Source organism: Rhinopithecus roxellana, chromosome 11, assembly GCF_007565055.1.
Source record: "Rhinopithecus roxellana isolate Shanxi Qingling chromosome 11, ASM756505v1, whole genome shotgun sequence".
NCBI classification, from domain to species: Eukaryota; Metazoa; Chordata; class Mammalia; order Primates; family Cercopithecidae; genus Rhinopithecus; species Rhinopithecus roxellana.
The window spans coordinates 40525716-40548623 of record NC_044559.1 but is presented as its reverse complement, the minus strand read 5'-3'; the positions used below and the strand labels follow the sequence as shown (position 1 = coordinate 40548623).

At 55.4% G+C, this 22908-nt stretch overlaps 1 protein-coding gene across 3 annotated transcripts in view; it reads right to left on the bottom strand.

Annotated features, from left to right (window-relative positions):
- Nucleotides 1-8303: 8303 nt before the first annotated feature.
- GRK5 (G protein-coupled receptor kinase 5) overlaps nucleotides 8304-22908 on the bottom strand; it is a 251480-nt gene continuing 236875 nt past the window's right edge. For 2 of the 3 annotated variants that reach the window (XM_030940373.1, XM_030940374.1), the window contains 6 exons: nucleotides 22312-22401; nucleotides 20617-20825; nucleotides 15707-15844; nucleotides 11249-11386; nucleotides 10780-10911; nucleotides 8304-9074 (listed from right to left, as the gene is read on the bottom strand). In XM_030940373.1, coding sequence (XP_030796233.1) covers nucleotides 8976-9074; nucleotides 10780-10911; nucleotides 11249-11386; nucleotides 15707-15844; nucleotides 20617-20825; nucleotides 22312-22401 — 806 coding nt within the window. In that variant the 3' untranslated portion in view covers nucleotides 8304-8975. The remainder of the gene's footprint in view (nucleotides 9075-10779; nucleotides 10912-11248; nucleotides 11387-15706; nucleotides 15845-20616; nucleotides 20826-22311; nucleotides 22402-22908) is intronic. The other variant, XM_010375976.2, reaches the window with a different exon arrangement.

The window sequence follows — 22908 nt, the reverse complement described above, 5'->3', positions numbered from 1 at the left end:
GTTTTATAATTATCAAAAACATTTACATATGACAGTATTGAATTTTATTTGAGCCCAGTGCTCCTGGAAAACAGTGAAGGTTAAAGGAATTCCCCTTGCCAGGTGCCATGGCTCAATCTGTAATCTCAGCACTTTGGGAGACTGAGGCAGGAGGATCCCTTGAGGCCAGGAGTTCAAGACCAGCTTGGGTAAGATAATGAGATCCCAGTTCTGCAAAAATCTTTAAAAAGTTAGCTGGGTGTGGTTGGACACAGCTGTAATCCTAGCTACTCTGGAGGCTGAAGTGGAAGGATTGCTTGAGCCCAGGGGTTAGAGGCTGCAGTGAGCCATGATTGCACCACTGCACCCCAGCCTGGGTGACAGAGTAAGACCCTGTCTCATAAAGCAAAACAAAACAACAACAAAAAGCCAAAACAAGAGATTATCCTCACACTTTTGTTGTCCAGGAAAACAACATGCTGCAAAAAACCACCTTTCCCCATATGACTTTGCATTAGTCTGTTCTCATGCTGTTAATAAAGACATACCCAAGACTGGGTAATTTATAAAGGAAAGAGGTTCAATGGACTCACAGTTCCACATGGCTGGGGAGGCCTCACAATCATGGTGGAAGGCAAAGGAAGAGCAAAGGCACGTCTTACATGGTGGCAGGCAAGGGAGAGTGTGTGCAGGGGAACTCCCCTTTATAAAACCATCAGATCTCATGAGACTTATTCACTATCATGAGAACAGCATGGGAAAGACCTGTCCCCATGATTCAATTACCTCCCACTGGGTCCCTCCCACAACATGTGGGAATTATGGGAATTACTATTTGAGATTTGGGTGGGGACATAGCCAACCACATCAGACTTCCATAAGGCCCAGGGATGTCCCCCTTATTTATCTATGAAAGGCCAGTCACAGACCCTCCAAATTTCCATTCTTTGCCTCATAAATGATTAGCGGAATGGCCTGTTCCCACTGATCCATGGAAACAAAATGCTTGCTAGCCAGACTTAGGTAAGTTTCACTCCTTCCTCCTGGACCCTAAACTTTGACCAACTCTCAGCCTGAGCCTGCAGGCAGCCCCTCCAGAGCAGAGACCGCCTCAGGGTGACATTTTCTGATCTATTTATCTGATCATATCACCCTTGCATCCCACTTGCCACACCTGGCTCTTTCTAGCCTTGTTCTCTCTACAAAAGAGATCATCTTTCCACCTAACCCTCAAGACCCTTGCAGATGGCATGGTAAAGCCTCCTCCATTTTACAGTGGTCTCCATCCCAGCCCCTGTTGCAGTAGCCACTTTCCTCCCTTGCAAAAATCTTTCAAATAGGTCTCTCCCCACTGGGTCTGGATTTGTGTTTTGACACGTGCTTGCAAAGTCAAATCTATAAGACAAGGCACATTTCTGAGCAGACGGGCTTTTATATCTATCTCCCACTCTCCTACCCTGGTGGCTTCCTTCTCCCTATAGGAAAATTTTTTCCTTTTCTTGGTTTATCTCTTCATTAAAAATACAACAGTAGGATTCTATGTCGTATCCTCTTTCCTTTTGTTTAAGAACAGTGGTAGCCAATTGTACCCACCTGCTTCCATTTGCAGGTAAGAGCCTCGCCCTTTTCAGCCCTCTGTGACTCTGAAAAGCCGTCAGCAAGGAGACCAGCGGCTGCTTTGCCCTAAGGGTTCTCGATGAGATGAAAGTGCTCTGTAAACCAGTGGGCCTCAAACTGGAGTGTGCACCTGTCATCTGGGGGTCCTGTTCATAGATCCTACCCAGACTCCTAACTCAATAGGCTTGGTGCAGGGAGCAGGAATCTGGATCTCTCAGAAGTTCACAGGGCTGCTGCTGCTGCTGCTGCCTGTAGGGGTGAGGGTGTCAGACTTTGAAAACTACTGGTATCAGCTCCCCTCAAGGGCTGGGCAAATGTTGGTGAGTATTAATAAAACTTCTGTACCACAGAATGCAGGACCTGGTTTGACTATAGACCCAGCCTGCCATTCCGTTTGGGCTTTTTTTCTTTTTTTCTTTTTTTTGGGGGGGACAAAGTCTCACTCTGTCCCCCAGGCTGGAATGCAGTGATGCAATCTCAGATCACTGCAACCTCCGCCTCCCGGGTTCAAAGGATTCTCCTGCCTCAGCTTCCCGAGTAGCTGGGATTACAGGTGCATATCACCACACCCAGCTAATTTTTGTAGTTTTAGTAGAGTCGGGATTCCACTATGTTGGCCAGGCTGGTCCCGAACTCCTGACCTCAGGTGATCTGCCCACCTTGGCCTCCCAAAGTGCTGGGATTAGGCATGAGAAACGGTGCCTGACCAGGTTTGGGGCTTTCTAAGGCCTCTCTACTCAAAGTGTTGTCTGAGGACCAGTGGCTTCACCCAGGAGTACTTAGAAGTGCAGACTGTCCCCTACCCCAGAACCGCCAAATCAGATTCTAGTTTATCAAGATGCCAAGTGAGTCAGAACTCCTCAAGCGTGAAAGGTGCTGCCTTCTGCACCTTCTGGTTTACCTGCCAGTAGTTGATGCCTCTAGAGTGCAAACTCTAGAACTCACCCCATGGCCTGCTGAATGGGTTTTTCCTGCTTTTTCCCCCAAGACAGTTAAGCCAAGTCCCCATGAAAACTGGCCCATGCCTGGGCAATGTTTGGCTTGGCGAACTTCTGGGCAAAGTGGTACCAGGAGCCCTGCCATGCTGTGGTTCAAGGGTCTATTCCCAGGGCCCCAGTTCTCCCTCCTCTTCACGGTCTCTGGGGATGGCAGGTGGATTCCAACGGCCTTAAGGACCATCTCCCAGAGGGCTTCTGGCCTGGAGCTCTCTGGGGCCTGGGGATGATGGCTTTGAGCCTTTCCTGAAAATGAGTTAGATGGAGGTTCTTTTGGTCCCCTCACCAAATCCACGGTTGTCTGGTGTGGACAGGATGGGCATGGGCCTGAAAGGTGTGGAGGTGAGAGGTGGGTGCTCCTCCTGCCCAGCCCACTCCATCTGCCTGGGAAGGGGCCAAAGCTGCTGGGCAGGGCAGTGTAAATGGTGAGTGGGGGCTGGAGTCATGCGGCTGGAGTTTCTCCCGCTGACACCCTGCCTGTCCCAGGGGAGACGGCAGCTTCTGTCTGCCTGGAGGCTGGCTTGGGCAGTGGAGGTTCTGGAGTGGTGAAAGCCCCAGAGACACAGCTGGGCCCTGCGGGGAGATCCTCCCCGTCCCTGTTCTGAGATCAGAGCATTTCCTGCTCCACCACTGTCTTCTGCCCTTGAAGGCTTCCCACATGGTTGGCAAATCCTCGGCCATGAGTTCCCTCCATTCTTCTATCCTGGGAGAGCCCCTTCCTCATCCCTCCCTCACTGCCAGCCGGCCCCTCTTTCTCTCTGTACAGTTCCACAGGGTCCCCCAGTAAGCAGATTCTTCCCCAGGCTCCAGGCCTGGCTGGAGTGTGGCTCCAGGCAGGGCTGGGTGTGAATGAGTGTGAGGTCAAGGCCAGGCCTCTGCTCAAAGCCAAGGCCTCTGTGCTAGGTGGCACACGAGTTCCCACTGAATCCTCCAGCAGCCCCATCACTGAGGTGTGATCCCATTTACAGATGAAGACACTGAGGCTCAGAGTGGCCTGTTTACGGTGATATCATCAGTAGGGTGTCGGCTGAGTCCAAGCCCTGCTCATTCTATTTATTGTTGTTTTTTATTTTTACCTTTATTTTAAACATGAACATCTCAGAGTAAGCCCTGCTCATTCTAACAGCTAAGGCGAGCAGGTAGAGGGAGACAGAAGAGGTCTTGGGTCCCAGATCGGGAATCCCCGTTCCGAAGTGCAAGGGCCACTGTGCCTCACTGGCTGCCCCATGTGCCAGCCTGTGCCTGGCATGGTGAAGCCTGGACAGCCACAATGGCTCCCTCTGCCTGCCTCTTCTGTATAAAACCGGGTGGTGGGACCTACAAACGTGCCGTTTGGTGTCATGGTGCTGGCACTGACTCGAACCCTTGTCGCCCAGCTCCTCCTCGGTGCCAAGTGGCCAGAGCACTTCTAGAACCATTTGCTGGGCTTGAGATCAGAAGCCAATGGCTTGGTAAGAATTCAGGTTTTCTTGGGCCCTGCCCACTGGAGCTGGGCCATCTGTGGGTAGTTTAGGGGGTGGTCGGTGTGGGGTCCGGATTTGGGTGGGTTCCACTGTCAACCTTAGGAAAGGGTTAACCCAAAGGCCACAGGTATCTTGGGGACAGCTGTCGTATGCAGAAGAAACAGAACAAGAGCTCAGCAGCAGGAGAGAGATGCTATTTCAATTAAGGAATTTATTTCTCTTTTAAAAACAACAAGAGCGGTTCCATCTAGATCCAGGGGCACTGTGACATGGTAGACGGAACACACAGAGTGAGAGCAGTGGGAGAATGGAAGCCGCTGCCTTCAGGAGTGACCGCCACCATGGAAGTTTCCATTCATTAATGTCCAAATCTCCCTGAAAAAATTAGAAAGTTTTGGATGCTAGAAGGATTATTATTATTTAACAACACCAACAGCCACTAAACTCTTCTAATTGAGAACACTTGCTTAGGGACTGTTACAAAAATGACTTCTTGATGGACTGGGGAAAGACGTCTAGATTCCACTTCGGGGGAAGTGTCTTTCTCTGCCGGGGAGAGCTGGCTTTTCAAATGTTTTCAATCACTGTCTCTGGCACAAGCCTTTACGTTTAGGTGAGACACCCCCGGCCTGTGCAGGGTCTGACTTGCACACGCTGAGCTTCAACAGCTGGGTGGTGGTGGGGGGAGGGCAGGTGCAGAAGGGGTCTCTGGGAGAGGAGGCTTTGCGATCATGGTCTATTGTGATCAGGAAGATGGAAGCTCTCTGTGTTCGTAATTCACACAGCGATGTCACTTCCAAATGCACAAATTCTTCATACTCACTATCTTTCCACAGCCAGGGCTAAACAGTTCGAAGATCCCATCTCAGAGTGTTGGATTATGAAAGCAGGAGACCACCTCTTGGAAATACAGGTATTCAGAAGGATGTGCATGCACACCAGGGGACCCCAGAGGACAGTTGAGTGTCACTCAGGCGTTTCCTCTTCTTCTCAGAGATTTCCGATTATCCAGGAAGCCACCGTCCCCTCTGGCAAGGCCTGGGATGCCAGGCTCAAGGAGGTTGCAGTGCCCCCTCCGTTTTGAGGGTAGCGGCTCAGTGGGGAAGTCGATGGGTAGCTGGAACTGACAACCGAGCCTTTGGGGAAAGGACAGAGTGTGGAGGAAGAGGAGGGATTTCTACAGTGGGGCCAGGCTCCTAGGAGAGGCATGGAGATTTCCCAGCTTCGGGAAGGGAAGGCCTTGGTATCCCCAGGGGCTCACCTGGGCTCTGATCCTACGATGCTGTCAATGCAAAGGCTGTGTGTGTCCCCAGGACTCCCCACCACGATTTGTCTCGGCAGCCGCTTGCCGATGTGTGTATGACCCAGGCCGCACAGCTGTGTCTGTGGGGCAGGCCAGGCCTCCCCGCTCCCGCCCCTCCGAGCAATGCCTTTCAGGAAGCCTCCTGTGGCTGCGCAGGACACAGCAGCAGCGAGCAGCCCTGGAGCCCTGGGTTCCTGGCCAAGGAAGAGGCGAGAATGGGCTGCTGTGGGGTGCGAGTGCATCCTCCGCAAGGCAGGGACTGGGTCTTCTTGCTATTCTGGGTGCTATTCTGGGTGGTATTCTGGGTGCCCCCAAGGGACTCAATAAACACTTGTAGGTCATCATGGTGACCACGGCAGAGGCCGCCTCTGTCCACCAGGGACAGCAGCTCATCTCCTGAAATGCAGATGCAGAGACGCTTCTAAGAGACCCCATGTCTCACCTCGAAGGCACGAAGTCAGTGAACATCTGGTGAAAACAATGTCATGCCTGGAGCAAGAAAGGCTCTTCGGTGAAGAGCTCAAATGCATTCAAGAGAGTTAAATCCGTTCACTGTCCAAATATGCCTTATCCTGGACAGGTGGATGCGCAGAAGATGTTTGCTTTTAATTTTAAAATACCTTTTCAAAAAATGACCGCTATAGGCCAGGGACAGTGGCTCACACCTATAATCTCAGCACTCTGGGAGGTTGAGGCAGGAGAATAGCTTGGGTCCAGGAGTTCGAGGCCAGTCTGGGCAACATGGTAAGACCCCCGTCTCTACAAAAAAATTTAAAAAATTAGGCTGAGTATGGTGGTGCACGCCTATGGTCCCCGCTACCTAGGAGGCTGAGGCAGGAGGACAGCTTGGGCCCAGGAGTTCAAGGCTGCAGTGAGCCAGGATCATGCCACTGCACTTCAGCCTAGGCAACACAATAAGCTCGTCTCAAAAAAAAAAAAAAGTGGCTATAGAAAACAAGGTTAGAGGAGGGGAAGGGACAGGACTGGGGACTCAATAGGGAGAAGGGCACTGGTCTAAAGACTTCCTTTCTCTTGCCACAAAGCAATGCATGAGCCAGAAGGAATAGGAGGCTTTAATAGGCCAAGTGACTCTGCCCCCATCTCCTCTGGGCACTCAGGAAGGGCTGGTGGTGAACATGATGGAAGACTGAAGTTATCATAGAACCCACGCACAGGTCTTGTGATAGTACCACCAGAGCTCTCGTGACCTAGAAACATGGCAGCCACACTTCTGTCATCTTTCTTGCTCCTTGGGGATTCTCTACTGCAAACGGACAGGGCACTGGTTTTCAGGAATAAAAAGAGGCTGCTTTCCAACACCAAGAATCCATTTGGTAAGGACTGAGCTGCTATGAACTGGGTAAGAGGAACCAACCTCCTGGATGGGTGGCTGGGGTGGTGGCTTGGGTTGGTGACCGTCCTAGGACGACGGTCCTTCTTTTCATCAAAAAAGGAAGTTCAGCAAGAGCTTGAGGATCTTAAAATACCGTTCAAAGAGCTTTCCACTTCCTTGGAAAACTTGGATATGGCTGTATTTGTTTTGTATTCAGCCCAAGAAAGGTAATGGAAGGAGCCTCATAAAACCAGAGCTGGTCTTGAACAAAAAAATACTGCATTAAAAAGATCTGAGGGAAGCCCAGCTAATTCTTCTCCCCCATTTCTTTGTAAAAGGACCTCAAAATGATCAGTGCCACAGGCCAGGACTCTTTCAGCAGCACGCCCCAGGACCCAGGGGTAGAGTCCGGGGGGAAGGCATGGAAACCGGGCCTCGCGGCTGGTGAGCTCACGACTGTCCTCCCCATGACTCATGCTCCAATGCTGCCTGCGTCACCCAGAAAAATGTGTTTGGGACGATCACCCTCAAAGCCCCGCTGACGGCCACCGCAGGGGTGCTCACACTCCAGGGGTGCTCACACTCCAGGGGTGCTCACACTCCAGGGTCATCAGAGTGATCTGGTGAGCTTTTACAAGATGCAGGTTCCTAGGCACCACTCCCAGGCATTCCCATTCTGTGGTTTGGGGTGGAGCCTGTGAGTCCGCACTTTGACAGGGGGTGCAGGTGCAGCCAGGGCAGGGTCCGCATGGTGAGAGACCCTGGCAGCTGCTGGGTGGCAGAGTCAGATACCAGGGACTCAGCCAGGCAGGGGACAGTGAGATCAAATGTTCACCCTGTCCTGGACGGGAGGTGGGAGCAGACTGGCCCCTGGTCACTTCATGGAGGCAGTAGGAGGTGGCCAGCTGCTCCCTGGGGATGGACAGCCCTGCTACAAGGGTCTAGGGGCTGCCTTCAGAGTCCCCTGGGCTGGTAAAGCCACCAAGTCCTCTGGGTGCTCCTGCCTGAAACTCTGAAGTGTCCGATAGATCTTGCCTCTGCCCCACCTTCCTGGGTGACTTTGTCTTGAGCTCTCTGGTGGCCCGGTCTCTCCTTGGGCCTCGTTTGCCCGGAGAGACTGCCCCATCCGTGCCACAGGGGCCAGCACATTAGTGGGGCTGTGAAGGTCTCGAAACCCTGTGAACGTTTCAGGGACACGCCAGGTCCCTGGGCCAGCCTCCCTCCCCGTTACAGACTCAGCGGTGCTCCGTTAGGATGAGTGCACGGACTCACCTCCTGATGCTCCCACGGGCCCTGAGGCTTTGGGACACTTGGGGTTTCCTGACGAATCTTTATGATCCTATGCTTCTGTTAAAAATAGAACAAAAATCCCCCAATGCAAGCCTCTTGAAAACAACTGGCTTTAGCAGTCAGGACCTGCTTAGGAGGAAAGAGGCCCATCGCCCCCCTGGCTGTAAACATCTGGATCTGCGTGCCAGCTGCTTCCGGAAGGAAGAACAGACAGAGGTGGGTGCAACGGTGGCTTGGCGTACCCCTTGAGGAGAAGGGCTCAGCCCAGACGACTCCGAGGGCCCCAGGAGAGGACATTCTGGCTGGGAGGGAGAAGTCCCACGTGTGTCTGGAACATTTAATTCAGATCGTTCCAAGCCGACAGAAGGGTGATACCAATGTGAGGAAATGGCTCCAGGGATAGATGTGGGTAAATACAAGCAATCCTTTAAAGGTGAAGTGTGAATCACTTTCTACATTTAATAAAGACATTTTCTCATTTGAGGCTCTGGAAGTCTTGAGTCACATTTTTTTTTTTTTTTTTTGGTAAACCCCTCCCCGCTAAAATGCCTCGGAACACATGGCTTAACAGTGGCTGCACAGAAAATATACACCCTCAAAGTCTCACTTTCTTTAAATACAAATATACAAAATGTAAACTGAGACAGTAGAGAAATTTACAAAACTTTTCTTTAAAAATCATAAAGACAAAATTCAGTTCTAGTTATGACGCTATTAAAATACGTGCAAGTTGTCGTATCCAATTGGATTTCTATTGCAATGTTCACCAAAGACAAATCCAATCCACCCCGGCTGGGGCCGCCTCGGAAAACAGACCTGAGTGGAAATTTCTTTGAGAAACCTCGAGGTTCTACGTCGACGGGATGGACGGCCTCCTTCCCCAGCTCCTGGGGGGCTCCCCTGGCAGCCCCACCAGAGCAGAAGCTCCAGCACTTCCGCTTCTAAGGAGAAGGTCTGGGCTGGCTCCACTGTGGACTTCAAGGCCAGAGCCGAAACTAGCTGCTTCCGGTGGAGTTCGAGCTGACGTGGTTTGAGTTTATGTGGTGATTAAAATTGGTCTTGGAGCTGGGCGAACTCTTGGAATTGTTCTGATGCTGGGGTTGGGGTTGGGGGAGACGGGATGGAGAGAACAGAAGTCAGTCCTGGGAGCCCTGGGGAGGGGCAGGGGCTGCCCCCACCAGCTCTAACCCTTGCTTTTCATGGCCTTTGGAAGTCTCCCCTCAGAGCCAGGTGCAAGGGCCGCCCCTGGAGGCACAGGGCTTTATCTGGTAAATGGGAAGAGCCGAGGAATTAACAGAACCTCCAATCAGGGTGGAGGCGGCCCCCCCATAATATCCACCTTGCTTAAGCCTGCAGGCTTAGGGTTACACTGCCTGGGCTGGAATTCTCAGTCTGCCTCTCCCTCGCAGAGTGGCCTTGGGCATGCAATTCCATCTCCCAGTTTCCTCTCCTGTAACACGGGAGAAGAGCAGCTTCCGCAAAGGGTGGCTGGGAGGATACAATGGGGCCTCGTATGCAAAGTGCTCTAGCGAGGGCCCACCTGGGAAAGATGCGTGGTCGTTCCCATTCCTCGGTCCCTCCCTCTGCATCCCGTGTGTGATGGGCCCTTCATGTTGCAGAGGGGAGGAGGAGGGAGGCAAGGAACGTTTGCTTCACAGGTGCTGGTGCCCACACCGCGCTAAGGGCCACCACCCATGGCTCTAGGCAGCAGGCATTTCTATCCTGATGTTTCAGGCAGGCAAACTGAGGCGGGAGAGGTTCCGTAAGTTTCCACATAACCAAGAAGTGTCAGGGCTGAGTTTGAACCCGGGTCTGTGAGACTACATGGTAATTTCTCTTTCTAGGACCCAGGGTGTTCTCAGCGTGCCCGACCGTGAAGGGAGGGAGAGGTCATTCTTTCTAGAACTTCCATTTTACTTGATGGAAGCACTGAAGTGTTATATTTTTATATTATCACTGGCCTAGTGTGCCTATCCTGGAGCTGGCTCTTTGGTGAAGGGAGGAAGGAGCAGAACCAGGTGGGGGAACCTCCGAGGCTCCAGGATGGGTACACTGGGCCACAGCTTCCTCAAGGGCCAGGCCAAGATGGGGTGTATGGTGGCCCCCTTCATGGTGTGGGGTGAGGTGGGGGCCCTTCCCCGGCATTTCCTCCACTGGCTCACACCAGCCCTTACCCAGGGCCAGGCTCTGACTCGTTTCCCAACAGCCCTGTCTCCTCTGGCTGCCAGCTGGAGGGCACAGCACTGGATGGGGGCCATCCCAGAAGCTGGAAGGTTCTGCGGGGTCAGCTTCTACCCCCAGTTCTCCCTGAGCTTATGATGTTCAGTCTTTACATGACTGAGGCTTCATAAGGACCAGAGAGGGCAGCGGTTCTCAACCAGGGGTGACTGTGCCCCCAAGGACATTCAGCAATGTCTGGCGCTTTCATGGGCTGTCATGACTGGGGAATGGGGTGTTGCTGCATCTGGTGGGTGGAGGCCAAGCTTGCTGCCTCAAATCTTGTGATGCACAGGACAGCCCTGTGACAAGGAATTAACTGGCCCCAGGTGCCAATAGTGTCAAGGTGGAGAAACCCAGAGGGAGGGTGAATTTGGGCTGGCTCTGCCCTTCTGCCGTGGGGATCCCATCAGCTGCAGTGGGTGTCAGGGGTCTCAGACATATCAGTTACCCCCCAGGCTGCTACTGCCCCAGACTCCCGAGCCCTCCGAGGGTCTCTCCTGTGGGTCTTCTGGTTTCCCATGGAAGTGAGCCAGGGGTCTCGGGGCTGACGCCGGGACTCGCCAGGCACAGGTGTCTCACCTGACGCTTGAAGATTCTCTGGAGCAGCCCTTTCTTTGGCGGTTCCGGAGGATGATTTCTGTTCAGATCTGGCGAGAGGGTACCATGAGGTCCAAACACGTTCAGCTCCTTAAAGCATTCTGTTTCTATCATCTGGAGGGGCCGTGAGAAAACCACAGGCCATCACCTGGGGTGGTCAGGAAGCCCAGCAGCAGAGCCACTGCGGCTGACCCCTCCCCTGGCCTCACCTGCCCATGAGCCACAACCCTTCCAGGTCTCAGGGGCTGGGCGAGGCTCCCCCTCAATGACTGGCCCGTGGTGGCCACAGCTCCCTGCCTGGCCACTGACAGCTTTTATGTGCTGCCTTCATGGAGAAAACAGAAACCACGCGCTCATCCTCCTGCCGCCAAACTCATATTCCTGACGCCTCCTTCCCCTCGTCAGTCCCTCCCTCCCAACCAGTGCCAAGCAAGTGGCCTACCCCGCTCACCTCATTTTGCCATGGGATGGACACACAGCCCGTGGAGAACTTGGAGTAGAAGTCGTCATCTGTGTGGTCCAGATTGACGCCCTTCACAGTGGAGAACTGCTCGATGTCCAGCACGTCCTTACAGTACACAGCGCGGGGCTGCCAGGGGCACAGGGCTGGTCACACATGTGTCCTGCCTGCGGCTCCAGTGGCCCCAAGCCCAGGCCTTGGGGCTTTAACGGGGGAGCAGAGGGGAGTCTGCCCAGGACCCACCCCCAGAACTGCTGCGGGTGGTGGCTGGAGGGCGTGTGGCTCAGGGGCAGGTGAGTCCAGGGGAGGGGTTGGCCCCAGTGGCTTGGCTGGGCTTCCTGTCCACCTCGGATGATGGCCTGTGGTTGCGTTTTGCAGGACCCCTCCAGGTGAGAGTGCCGCCCTCCCTCAGATCCATGAAAGGGACCCTGGCAGGGGTGACACAAGAGCTCGGGGCACCTGGGTACCCAGTCCAGGGCTCCTTTTGCCATCGCTCCCTTACCAGTACGGGACAGACATGGGCTGCAGTCCCAGCAGTGGGGCTTATGAACTCTGGGGAAGTCTCATATGCCCTGAGGCCTGTGTCCTGTTTCCTTACTGGCAAAATGGGGACAACGAGGTCCCTCGCTGCGGTTGCTGTCAGTGCTGGCCACCGAGCCTGGCGCCCGTAACTGGGAGCTGATATTATTATTGTACCAGGGCATATCTTTTACCTTACTGATCCCTCAACTGTGCACTGGGGGGCCTGCTCTATGCCAGGGCAGAGATGAACCTGGGTGGACCTTGCCCTCTAAGAGTTCAAGGTTGGTGCGGGGAGGCTTCCCAGAGGCTCTGGAGATGAGGCCTTTACACAGACGGCCCCAGGTGGGGTGCCAAGGGATCCCTAGACCTGGTGACACATCTGTCACCGGAGGGTAGAGGCTACCTCCTGCTCACAGTCTCCTGACATGTGGCTAATTCGAAGGCTGTGAATCAGTGCACCAGCTCAGTGAGGGTTCCGCCATGCCAGGAAGGTTCTAGCAATGGTCTCAGGGCTCGGCACTTTCTGGGACTCTCCCCTCCGGTCTGCTCTGTTCTCCAGCTCAAGGCTCGAGGCCATGCTGTCCCCAGCAGAGCAAACCATGGGCCCAAGTGCATGTGGGTGGAAGCAGGGGTGGGGGCAGGGGTGTCCGGGTGCTGAGCTGCCACCCTTCTCTCGTTCCCAAAGCCCGGGGTGCACGCCACAGTGGAACTCAGCGGACTTTTAGCTGGAAGCAGGACCACATCATTCACGCGGCCAGCGCAGAATGAAAACGCAGGGCCCATGTTGCACATTTAGAATTTTAAGATGGCAACAGAGGGCACGGAGCCAGGTGTGGGGCCAGGGTGCCCTAGGGGGTGCCCAGGTCAAGCTCACGAAACTGGCCCTGGGTGGCTTGCAGAGGAATGTTAAGAAATGAGCGTATTTTAAAAATCTGTAATGGAACAGGAAGTTATCTTGCACACCCAAACCCCTCTTTCATGGCTATTATTTCCTTGCAAAGGTTTCCTTTTAAAATACGTTGATTTTTATTTTTAAAAAGTGTCAACGGAAGTGAAAAAGATGATGTCACTAACAGCGCTTGTGGTTTAGGAACGTGGCAGCAGCCCTGACAGTGGTGTGGGGACAATTGTGGAGGCTGGTGGGGATGACCATTGGGGGCTGGCAGGGACAACCGTGGGGGGCTGGCGGGGACGACCATCGGGGGCTGGCGGGGACGACTGTGGGGGGCTGGCATGTAGCCTGGGGAGGGCCAGTGGGGAAAAGGCAAAGTCCCCAGCTCACAGTGACTTCACACTCCAGGGCCTGCAGCCTTTGCTCACCTGAGGACTCAGATGCCAGGAATAGGGGCCCTGGGCCAGAGGGTACACCGTGGGGGGAGGAGGGCACTGGCGGGCTGCTCTGTGCACCTTGTCAGGCTGTGCGCCTTGTGGGGCTCTGCTACCTCATCCTCCTAATGCCCTGATTCGAGATGGCCAGCGTCACTCCCAGAGTGACCAACTGTCCCTGTGTCCTGAGGACACAGGACTTTCAGTGCTAAAAGCAGGACAGTCCCAGGCAAAGCAGGACAGTCAGTCGCCCTGATCCTCAGAGCCGCCTCCTTCCACACGCTGCTTCTGGGGCCCAGAGCACTCTTCTCCAGCCGTGCCTGTGTGCACGCACGGAGGCCCTGCTACTCTCCAATCTTCCTTAAGGCTACCTGTTCTCTTCTCTTGTGACTCATATTTCTACTTGTATTTAAGGGGTTTTGCTGACAACCCTCCTCCTTTTCAGACTGGAAGTTCCATGTAGGAAACAACCAACCGTTTTGTGCGCCGTGGGATCTCCCTTGGGGCCTGGCATGGGACCTGGAGTGTGCTGGAAGGTAGAGAAATAGTTCCAATGCCATGACTAATCTCAGCCCATCACCATAGCAACAGGTAGCCCAGAGGCCACAAGGATGGCCACCCGGGTTCCAAACCTTTGCCACACCCCCAATCTGGGCGCCCGCATCCTCTCCAATTTCGGACATCAGCCCAGTGGCACAACCATGATGTTCATGCAGTCATGCTATGTGGTTTCCTGGAATACCAAGGAGTGGCCACTCCCAAAGCCCTCGACACTGAAAACAAACAACAAATAAACAACACACCCCCTGCGCGTGGCACTTCTCCTAATAGTGACTCTCAACCCTGGCTGCACACTAGAATCAGCTGGGGAGGTTTCAGAACTCCCAAAGCCAAAGTCTTACCCCAGCCTCCCTGGGCGCTGGGTCCAAGGCGAGTGTTGCTCATGCTCCCCCTGCGGTTCCCCAGGCAGCCAGGGTCGAGAGCAATGCTGTGATTACCATTCTCCCCCTACCTGCTCAAGCTCATCTGGAGATTGAGTTTGCAGCATTCAGTGACTTTCGCTATTTTTTTTTGAGATGGAGTCTCGCTCTATTGCCCAGGCTGGAGTGCAGTGGTACAATCTCAGCTCACTGCAACCTCTGCCTCCTGGGTTCAAGCGATTCTCCTGCCTCAGCCTCCCGAGTAGCTGGGATTATATGTGCGTGCCACCACGCCCGGTTAATTTTCGTATTTTAGTAGAGATGGGGTTTCACCATGTTGGTCAGGCTGGTCTCGAACTCCTAACCTCAGGTCATCCGACTGCCTCAACCTTCCCAAGTGCTGGGATTACAGGCATGAGCCACCATGCCTGGCCCTACTCTTTACATTCTCAGTGGCCCCCGTGTTTCTCCAAAAAGCATTCCCTGATTACCCATCACACCCCCCCTGGCCGGACAGGGGCTGTGGTGTGGTTGCCATGGATACTGATCTGCACCCAGCAGCTTCCCAAGCCCGCTGCTGTCCCAGAAGACCAGGGGAACCCCACCTACAGGGAGTGCCAGAGTTCCAAGGACGGTCCCCACCCGTCTCCACTCAGCGCGGTACTGGTAAGTGATAACCACTGGTTCTGCGGGAGGGGGATGCAGAGGCCCTGATTTGTAGCATTTGCAAATTGCTGCTGTGCAGATGCCACCACTGGGATCTACTGTAAGCTGCCGACGCAAAGCCACTGGACACGGAATTGGGAAGAGATGTGCATATGAGCTCTCCAGAGATGCGGTAATTCGCCTGCAGCACACCACTGCTCCCATGGCCTCCACAGCCCCGGCCCAGCCCCCACTGCCAGCAAGGGGTCATCTGTGGGAGCGTGGCAGGAGCTGAGACACAGCAGGCCTTCCTGGCTTCTGACTCCCTGACTTCACACAGAGCAGGCCCCGAATTCACAGCTCGTATCCCACACAGATTACCCAGCCTCTGCCTGGTCTGCCTCTCTTGGGCCTCTGATCCAGCTGAGAGCTCATGATTTATTGACCGTGCAGGGGACTTTCAAGGACAGTTCTACCTCAGCTGGAATCTTGCCTCACACACCGACTGGTGGACCTGGGGACCTCCTGGGAAGACACGACTCCTTGCAATGTAAGCTGCTGGGGGAGGGGCCTCTTTTGTTCCTGCCTGGCCCAGAACCTGGCGTCTGCAGTAGGTGCTCAACACATGCACGCTGAACTGAACGTGGTGGCCCTCAATGCTCTTGGAAGCATTCCCCGTTCAGTTCTCATTTCACCCTCAAATCTCCCAGGCAGGCGGGAGGCGTGAGTGTTACTGGCTTCATTGGTCAGGGAGGAAACGAATGCTTAGAAGGAATCTGTCCCGGACTCCCAGACCCGGGAAAGTGCCCAAGTCTTTGGAAGCCAGTGTGGGCTCCCCAGCCCATGCCTCTTCTGCACTGCCTGGCGTGAAGTTCATCTGCAGCTTAGGCAAGGAGTGGCTGGGAGGGGACTCTTTGGTCCCCACAAAGACACGATGTGCCCCACATTCTACACCAGCTCACTGTGAAGCAGCATTGGGGGGCAGCCCTGGGTACCCTGCGAAGGGAGCTGCTGGGGGCTGGGGGGTGCTACTCACGTCTGGAACGAAGGGAGGGTCCAACATCCCGGCTTCTAAGCGCTTGAAGTTCATGTTCCTGAAGAAGGGGTGTCTCTTGACCTCTGCAGCCCCCTCCTCCTGGCAGCCCAGCCTCTGCTTTGCATCTTTGGTGAGCAGCTGAAACAGAGAGAGCCCCATGAAGCCACTGGGCCTCTCCTCCTGCCTGAACCTCCTGCCTCCACAGTGTCTGTGCCATGCACAGGCACCCAAGACATGCTGCCCCATCCTGCAAAGGTCTCGCTTCAGGGCTGCCTCTGAGTCTTGGCATGCATCTGTGCTCACACCTTCACAGCCTGACTAGATGCCTGATGGGCCAGGGGAGCAGGAATCTTGTGTTTCTCCCAGGACTACAGACCTCGTTCCTGGGTTATGGTGGGCACTCATTAATGGGTGTCGAGTCAATGTCACCTCTTCTGTGTAGGGTAAGCAACAAAAGGCAAGGACTGCGTCGATAGCTCTCTTTTGTTCACATACTCAGCTAATTTGCAGACTTGCACCTCCTGGGTGCGAGCCCCTTCCTGGCAGAGAGAAGACACGGCCGAGGGACTTGGCCTCTAGGAGTGCTCAGACTCATGGGGGGCTAATCATGCTCAGAGGACACATCAAGGTGATACAGGTCGGGCACCCCGGGGCCAGGAGGCATGGCTGGCTGCCAGCTGGAGGTCAGGGAGCTGCATGGGGAAGGGGTATTTGAGTTGAGTCTTGTAGGACAGATAGGCTTTCAAGATGTGGGTATGGGGAGGGGTACACAGGTAGAAGGAACTGCGCCAGCAAAGCAGAGTGGCAGGGCGTGCAGGGTGTCTGGGGAATATCCAAAACACGTCTGACTTAGACAGCAGGGGGAGGGTGCGGAGATGGGCCAGGGGGAGGGGCTGGTCGGGGGAGATGATGGCGGATCAGAGACCGGCCAGGGAGAGGGGCGGGTTGGGGGAGATGATGGAGGATCCTGAAGGCCGGGTCAGGTGGTAGGATTTTCATCGGGAGGTAGAAGGAGCCAGCGATGGCTGAGGTAGGGGAGTGTCTTCATCAGAACCAAGAGGCAGGAGGGTTACCAGGAGAGGAAGAGGCTTTGGGAGCAGACACCTGGGTGAGATGGGATGTGGCTATGAATGAGGCCAGAGGGCTGGACCCACGCAGGGGGCCTCAGCTGGCCGTGGCCGGCCACATGACTGCAGGGCCCCGGCCCCTGACCCGCACTCCCAGCGCCCCAGCCTTGTGATTCTCTCTTCTCCTCTGCCCCACTGAGTGCTGCACCTGTATGCAGTTGGTGTCTACTAAATGTCTGCTTTGTGGCTAAAATCTGGAGGAGCAGCCTGCATGGGGGGAGGGGCGCAGCCTTGTTTTTCCCAGTGCCCCGTGCGCTTTGCTCATATTCATCCCACGTACACTTCCTGCCGGCTGCTGTGGGGCAGGCGCTGCGCTGGCTGGGGATGCTGGGGAGAGTGAGTAGCCAGATCGGCCTCCTGGGTCTCAGGGTCTGGAGGGGGCTGCCCCCCAAACAAAGGAATCGAAGGTGGTATCAGGGCCGGCACCAGGTTCCACCCTTGAAAGGACTAAGCAGAGAGCTCAGTCGCTCACAGCGTCACCCTCTAATGCCCCCATGGGCCACCAGGCTGGCAGCTCAGGGTCTGGTGCTCATGCCTCTGTTTCTCTCTCTGGGGGGTTCACTGTTTAACAAAGCTCAAGCATTGGGCTGGGCTGGGCCCAGGTGCTGCACTGTTCTAAGTAGTCCCTCAGAGGCAAGTCTTCTGCAGAGGCTGCAGTGGCTGGCCAGGAAGGTGGCACAAACGAGGGCGAGAAAGGCGAGGGCGAGAAAGGCGAGGGGTGGGCTAGGTGAGCCGGGCCAGGCTATGTGTCAGCTCCTGCCAGGTGGGACAGCAACCAGGGCCTGAGGCTTCTGCTTTTCAAGAGAAGCCAGAAAATCCAGGTTTTTTTTTTTTTTTTTTTTTTTTTTTTTTTTTTTTTTTTTGAGGCAGAGTCTCACTCTGTCCCCGGGGCTGGAGTGCAGTGGCCGGATCTCAGCTCACTGCAAGCTCCGCCTCCCGGGTTTACGCCATTCTCCTGCCTCAGCCTCCCGAGTAGCTGGGACTACAGGCGCCCGCCACTTCGCCCGGCTAGTTTTTTTTTGCATTTTTAGTAGAGACGGGGTTTCACCGTGTTAGCCAGGATGGTCTCGATCTCCTGACCTCGTGATCCGCCCGTCTCGGCCTCCCAAAGTGCTGGGATTACAGGCTTGAGCCACCGCGCCCGGCCAATCCAGGTTATTATATGAAATCTCCACATTTTTAAATCTTGGCAATGAACCTACCATTTACTTCTTTTGAAACACCCTGTGCAGGCTGAACCAAACACCCACCTACATGTTGCCGTTTGAAACCCTGGCATCCGGTCAATGGTTTGCAGCCATGTCGTCAGGTAAGGAGTTTGCAACCATGCTATCAGGTGGACACCAGGAGAAGTAAGAGGAAGAGAAGGTGTGAGCTGGGATGGGTGGGGCAGGCAGAGTGGGCTTCCTGGAAGAGGAGTACAGATGGGCTGGAAGGACAAGTGAGACCAAGATGGCTGAAGGGCAAGAGGGAGCTGGAGGGGGACTAAGGCCCAGTGCTGGGACTGAGCGGAGGCTTGGGGAAGATGGAGGCTGAGGTCTGGGCCCATGGACTGGGCTCAGGGGAAAAAGAAGTGAGATGTGTGAATTTCTGGGCTCCAGAGGAGGGGGAGCGGCTTCTGTGGCTGCTAAGGTAGAATGGGGGACAGACCTGGGGGCCAGAGACCAGCTTCCTTGCTGATTGTGGAGGGGCCCTTTTGGGTAGGCTGGGCGGGAGCCACCAGAGCCTAGAAATAGCCCTGTGAACCCGGGGCCTGTGAGCTCTCCTGGCAAGTCAGGCTCTGCAGTGTCCTGAGCTGCCGCCAGCTGGAGGGGACAAGGTAGGTCTGGATGCCAGAGATGCTGCAGTCAAGGGCATGAAGGAGGCCTAAGACCAGACTCCCAAGACCCAAGATCATTTGTAAGGGAAGCCGCAGCAAGGCCAGAGGCTTCCAGAGGACAGTGGTTTTGTACCCACCAGACAGGTCCTCTGGGAGCAGCAGGCTTTCTCTCAGTGTCCACCAGGGGGCAGCAGAGGGACAGCAGCGCCCTGGTCCAGGGTGCCGCGGGAGATCCCAGCTCCAAAGCCAGGGCCAAGGTGGGTGACTGGGGTCCGGGGGTGAGACTGGGGCCCTTTCCACCTCGTCATCCTCTTAGTATGTCCCATATCCCTGCTGAGATCTCTCAAGACCTGCTTCTCTGATTGCCTGGCCTTGACCTGGGACATTTGGTGATGCTCTGCCCACGGCTGTCTGACCCTGTCTTCTTTCCCTTGTCTAGTTTTGTCGCACCTGACAGATATCTCCCAATGAGACAGCCAAGTATGGCTCGCACCCACGTTTCCATGTACTCGACCAGTGGTGCACTGCTCCTCTGGTTCCCCCACCCTAGCCCTGGCTGCGATGACGATGTGGCTTTCCCTGAGGTCCCAGCTCACAGCGGGCCAACAGCTGTGGGGTTAGGGTATGGGTCTGCTGTACACACAGGCCTTCTTCCCACAGCTCTGTGATGTGAGGATGAGGCTGGTGATAGGAAGGGGCCGAGCAGAGGTGTTTGGCTGCAGGAGAGGGGCCTCTGGGGTGAGGAGCTGAGCCAGACCCTCCTGGGGCCGCTCGCAGCGCAGCCTCAGGTCTTCCTGAGCAGAAGCACTGCAACTTTTAATCAACTCCCGGGCCTGCTGCTTCCTAAACTCTGGGAGTTGCCTGGGTTGTCAACGCACACGCTGAACCTGCCCCAAAGTCCCTGCAGATGTAGAGGGGTGGGAAGTGTGGTTCCCCCCTCCCAGACCCGGCCTGCCCATCTGTGGCTCCGGGTACATGGGGCTCCAGGGAAAGAAGAGGAAGTCTGGCTGGCAAGTGTGGAGCTGGGTGCTCTGGCCCTTCCTGTCCCTGTAAGGGTGGCATTAGAGGGCAGCTGCTTGCAGTGGGTGTGCCAGCACAGCTGTGCTGGGGACCATGAGGAGGAGGGCCCCAAGGGGGCACGGCTGGACTTGGGGGCTGAGAGCCAGGCAGGAGCAGGAAGTAGCCATCTCCCCAAAAAGCCACTAGTCCTGGTTCCCAGGAAAGGGCCTGAGGGCCGGTGTCGGGGGGCCCAGGGGCAGGGCGGGCACGGGCAGACTCCACTCCCATATCCCCCACTTCCAATGGCTCCTGTCACTCCTTTATCTGGCTTCCAGTCCCCACATCTGGCCCCACCCACCCAGCTTATGTAATCATCACTCCCACCATGCCCTGCCTTTGAGTGGGTCAGACCTCACTATTTCTAGACCCTGCCACGCAGGAGCCAGGCTGGCGTGACCAGCAGTCCATCTAGTGGTGGAAAACTTTGTTATAAGATGTTTAAAGACTGAAATCATCACCCCTACCCCCTGCAGCTCTTCGTCTTAAACCAACACCTTGGGATCCAGAGGTGGAGGGAGCAGGAGGCCCAAGGGCAGGGGCAGGGGCTTGACTCAAGGTTGCTTTGTGTCTAGAGCACCAGCTCAGACCACCGCTTCTCCGCCCTGTGCAGACCCCCACAGGCTGGATGTGAGGGTGTTCCACACTGTTCCCCTCACCCCCCTTCCCTTGCTTCCTGGGTGTCCCTGCCCCACCCAGACTTTCTCCTGGAAGCCTCCACTGACCACCCCAGTCCGCAGCAAGGAGTGCCCTCAGCTCTAGCTTGGTGGGCTGCACCCCCCACCACACCCTAGCATGCTCAGATCCCTGTCCCTTCAGCCTGTTTGCTGTTTTGGGGACAGACTGGGGCCAGGCCCAGGGAGGGGAGCCCCCAGCTTGAGGGTGGCATCTGGCCACCAGGAACTCACCATCTTGCAGATGGACTCGGCCTCCTCGGAGAACTTGCGGGAGTACACCTCTTCGGTCTCCAGGACCCGGCGGTCCACCTCCTCCCGCTTCACCTTCTCCTTGCGGCCACGGAATGGCGACTGGCCCTCGATCATCTCATAGATGAGGCAGCCCAGGCCCCAGTAGTCGGGGCTCAGGCCGTACCTCTGGTTGTTCAGGACCTCTGGAGCTGGGGGCAGAGGAGAGGAGAGAGGAGTGAGGAGTGGGGAGACAGCTGGTGGCGCTGTTCACAGAAGGCCTGGAGGTTCATGGCTGGGACAGTGGCTGCCACCAACTCCTACCCCGCCAACTGTGGTGAATACCACCTTCTCCAGGGAGCCTGCCCTGATGACTCTCCTCTGTGCCCGCGAAGGACTCTGACTGTAGCTTTAGAACTCTGACCACTGTGGATGGGGGTGTCCTGCACTCTTGATGTCCCCTCGCCTAGAACATGAGCTACTTTATTCACTACTGTAACACGTATGACACCTGGCACAGAGCAGGTGCTATTGGTATATTTGCTTCAATGAATAAAGGTGTATCTACCCAAATTAAAGATGATCTTAAATTTATCTGTAATTCAAACCATCTCTTGCTATGTCTTGTCTACCACTTTGATAAAGCGAATTACAGATTCACCATAGAAATACAAAAAAGATAGTTCTGCATCATCAGCACGTATGTCTGGAGGGAAACGCATCCACACACGTGCTGGTTTGCACACGAAAGCCTGGGCAGACAGATGCATGGAACACCCTGCAAAAGGAGACCCAGGCAAATGCACACACAGGTAGGCAGATCTGTCATCCACCCATCCATCATCTATCCCATCCGTCCGTCCATCCATCCATCCATCCATCCACCCGCCTACATCCCTATCATTCGTCAATCAGCATTCACGTGGGCACACACACACTCACATACACACAGACACACACCCCACAGGTTGCCAAATGTCATACAATCTGAAAAGGGCCCTCTAGCACAAAGTACACCTCCCATGCAGCTGCTGTTGGCACCAGCCTGACCAGAGGGTGGCAGCGTGCCTGGTCCTTGGAGCTCTCTGGGGCCCCTGCCTCTCAGGGGAAGGAGGGTAGGCATGTGAAATGCACAGGAGGAAGCCCAGGGCGTGCCCCAAATTGGATGGGGGATTCTAGGGCACAGGACTTAACTCTAGGTCTCTTCCCTGCAACCCCCAGGACTCTGGTCTCAGAGCAGACTAAGGAAAGGCGTCAGGAACCCAAGGCTGCTCTCTACTGGAATCATGCTTGGTGACGCAGCAGCTGTGCGCGCCTCTCATTTGGGGGCTCTTCTGAATCACCTCCTTCCTCTCAAGGGTCTCTCCTCCTAGACCTCTGCTTCAATGTGGCCTCCCCTAGCAGCGCTGTGTGCGAGGCCCCGACCCCTAAGAGTGGCTTGGCTTTGGACACAGGTGGGGCTGGGACCTGGGAGTGCAGAGAGCTCAGAGCAGTCATCACATCTGGGGCCTCTGTGCTCCCCCTCCCCGTGGCTAAGGCCGCCCCCAGCAGCCCCGCAGAGACTGTGACTCTGCGTGTGACCAGCAGTGCACAGAGGCAAGCGGCTCTGCGGGCAGGCTCTGGGGGCTCAGCTGGCAGTGAGCAGGGGCGGCCCCAGTGGGTATCGGGGTGCGTTGACAGAGGCAGCCCAGCACTCACCCATGTAGCCAACGGTGCCCACCCGGCCGCGGATCAGGTCTCCGTCGGGGATCTTCACAGCCAAGCCCAGGTCTGAGATCCTAATGTGGCCTGAGGGGGACAGCAGGGTCAGTGCGTTCCCGGGACAGCTGCGTGGGCGCCGGGCCTTGCTGTGCGCCCGTGGGCAAGGCACACGGGCTCTCGGCACTCTCATCTGTCCAGGGACAACAGGGACCCCAATCTGCCATCTCAGGGTGACCACAAGCCCCTTGGGAGAGTGCAGGTGTGGAGGACACAGGAAAACGCCCACTCTTCAGGAGTGGAACATAAAGATGCAATAGGACGCCTGGACCCGGCTGGACGTTGACCGACCCGCCTAGTCAAAGGCCGAACGGGCTTCTTGGAAGGCTGAGGTCACAGAGAATCTTGGCTTGTTCTGGGATTACTTCATGGGAAAAATGTGAGGTCCTTTTGGCATTCTGCAACAATTTGCTTAAGGGGAAAAATTTATAAAACAATTTGGGAAGCAGCTCCCAGGCCTGTCTTGCTGGTCTCCGGAGGTTGGTTGTTTTTCACTTTAGAGAAACGAGAAGGGAAAATGTCTGGTCTGACCCGGCA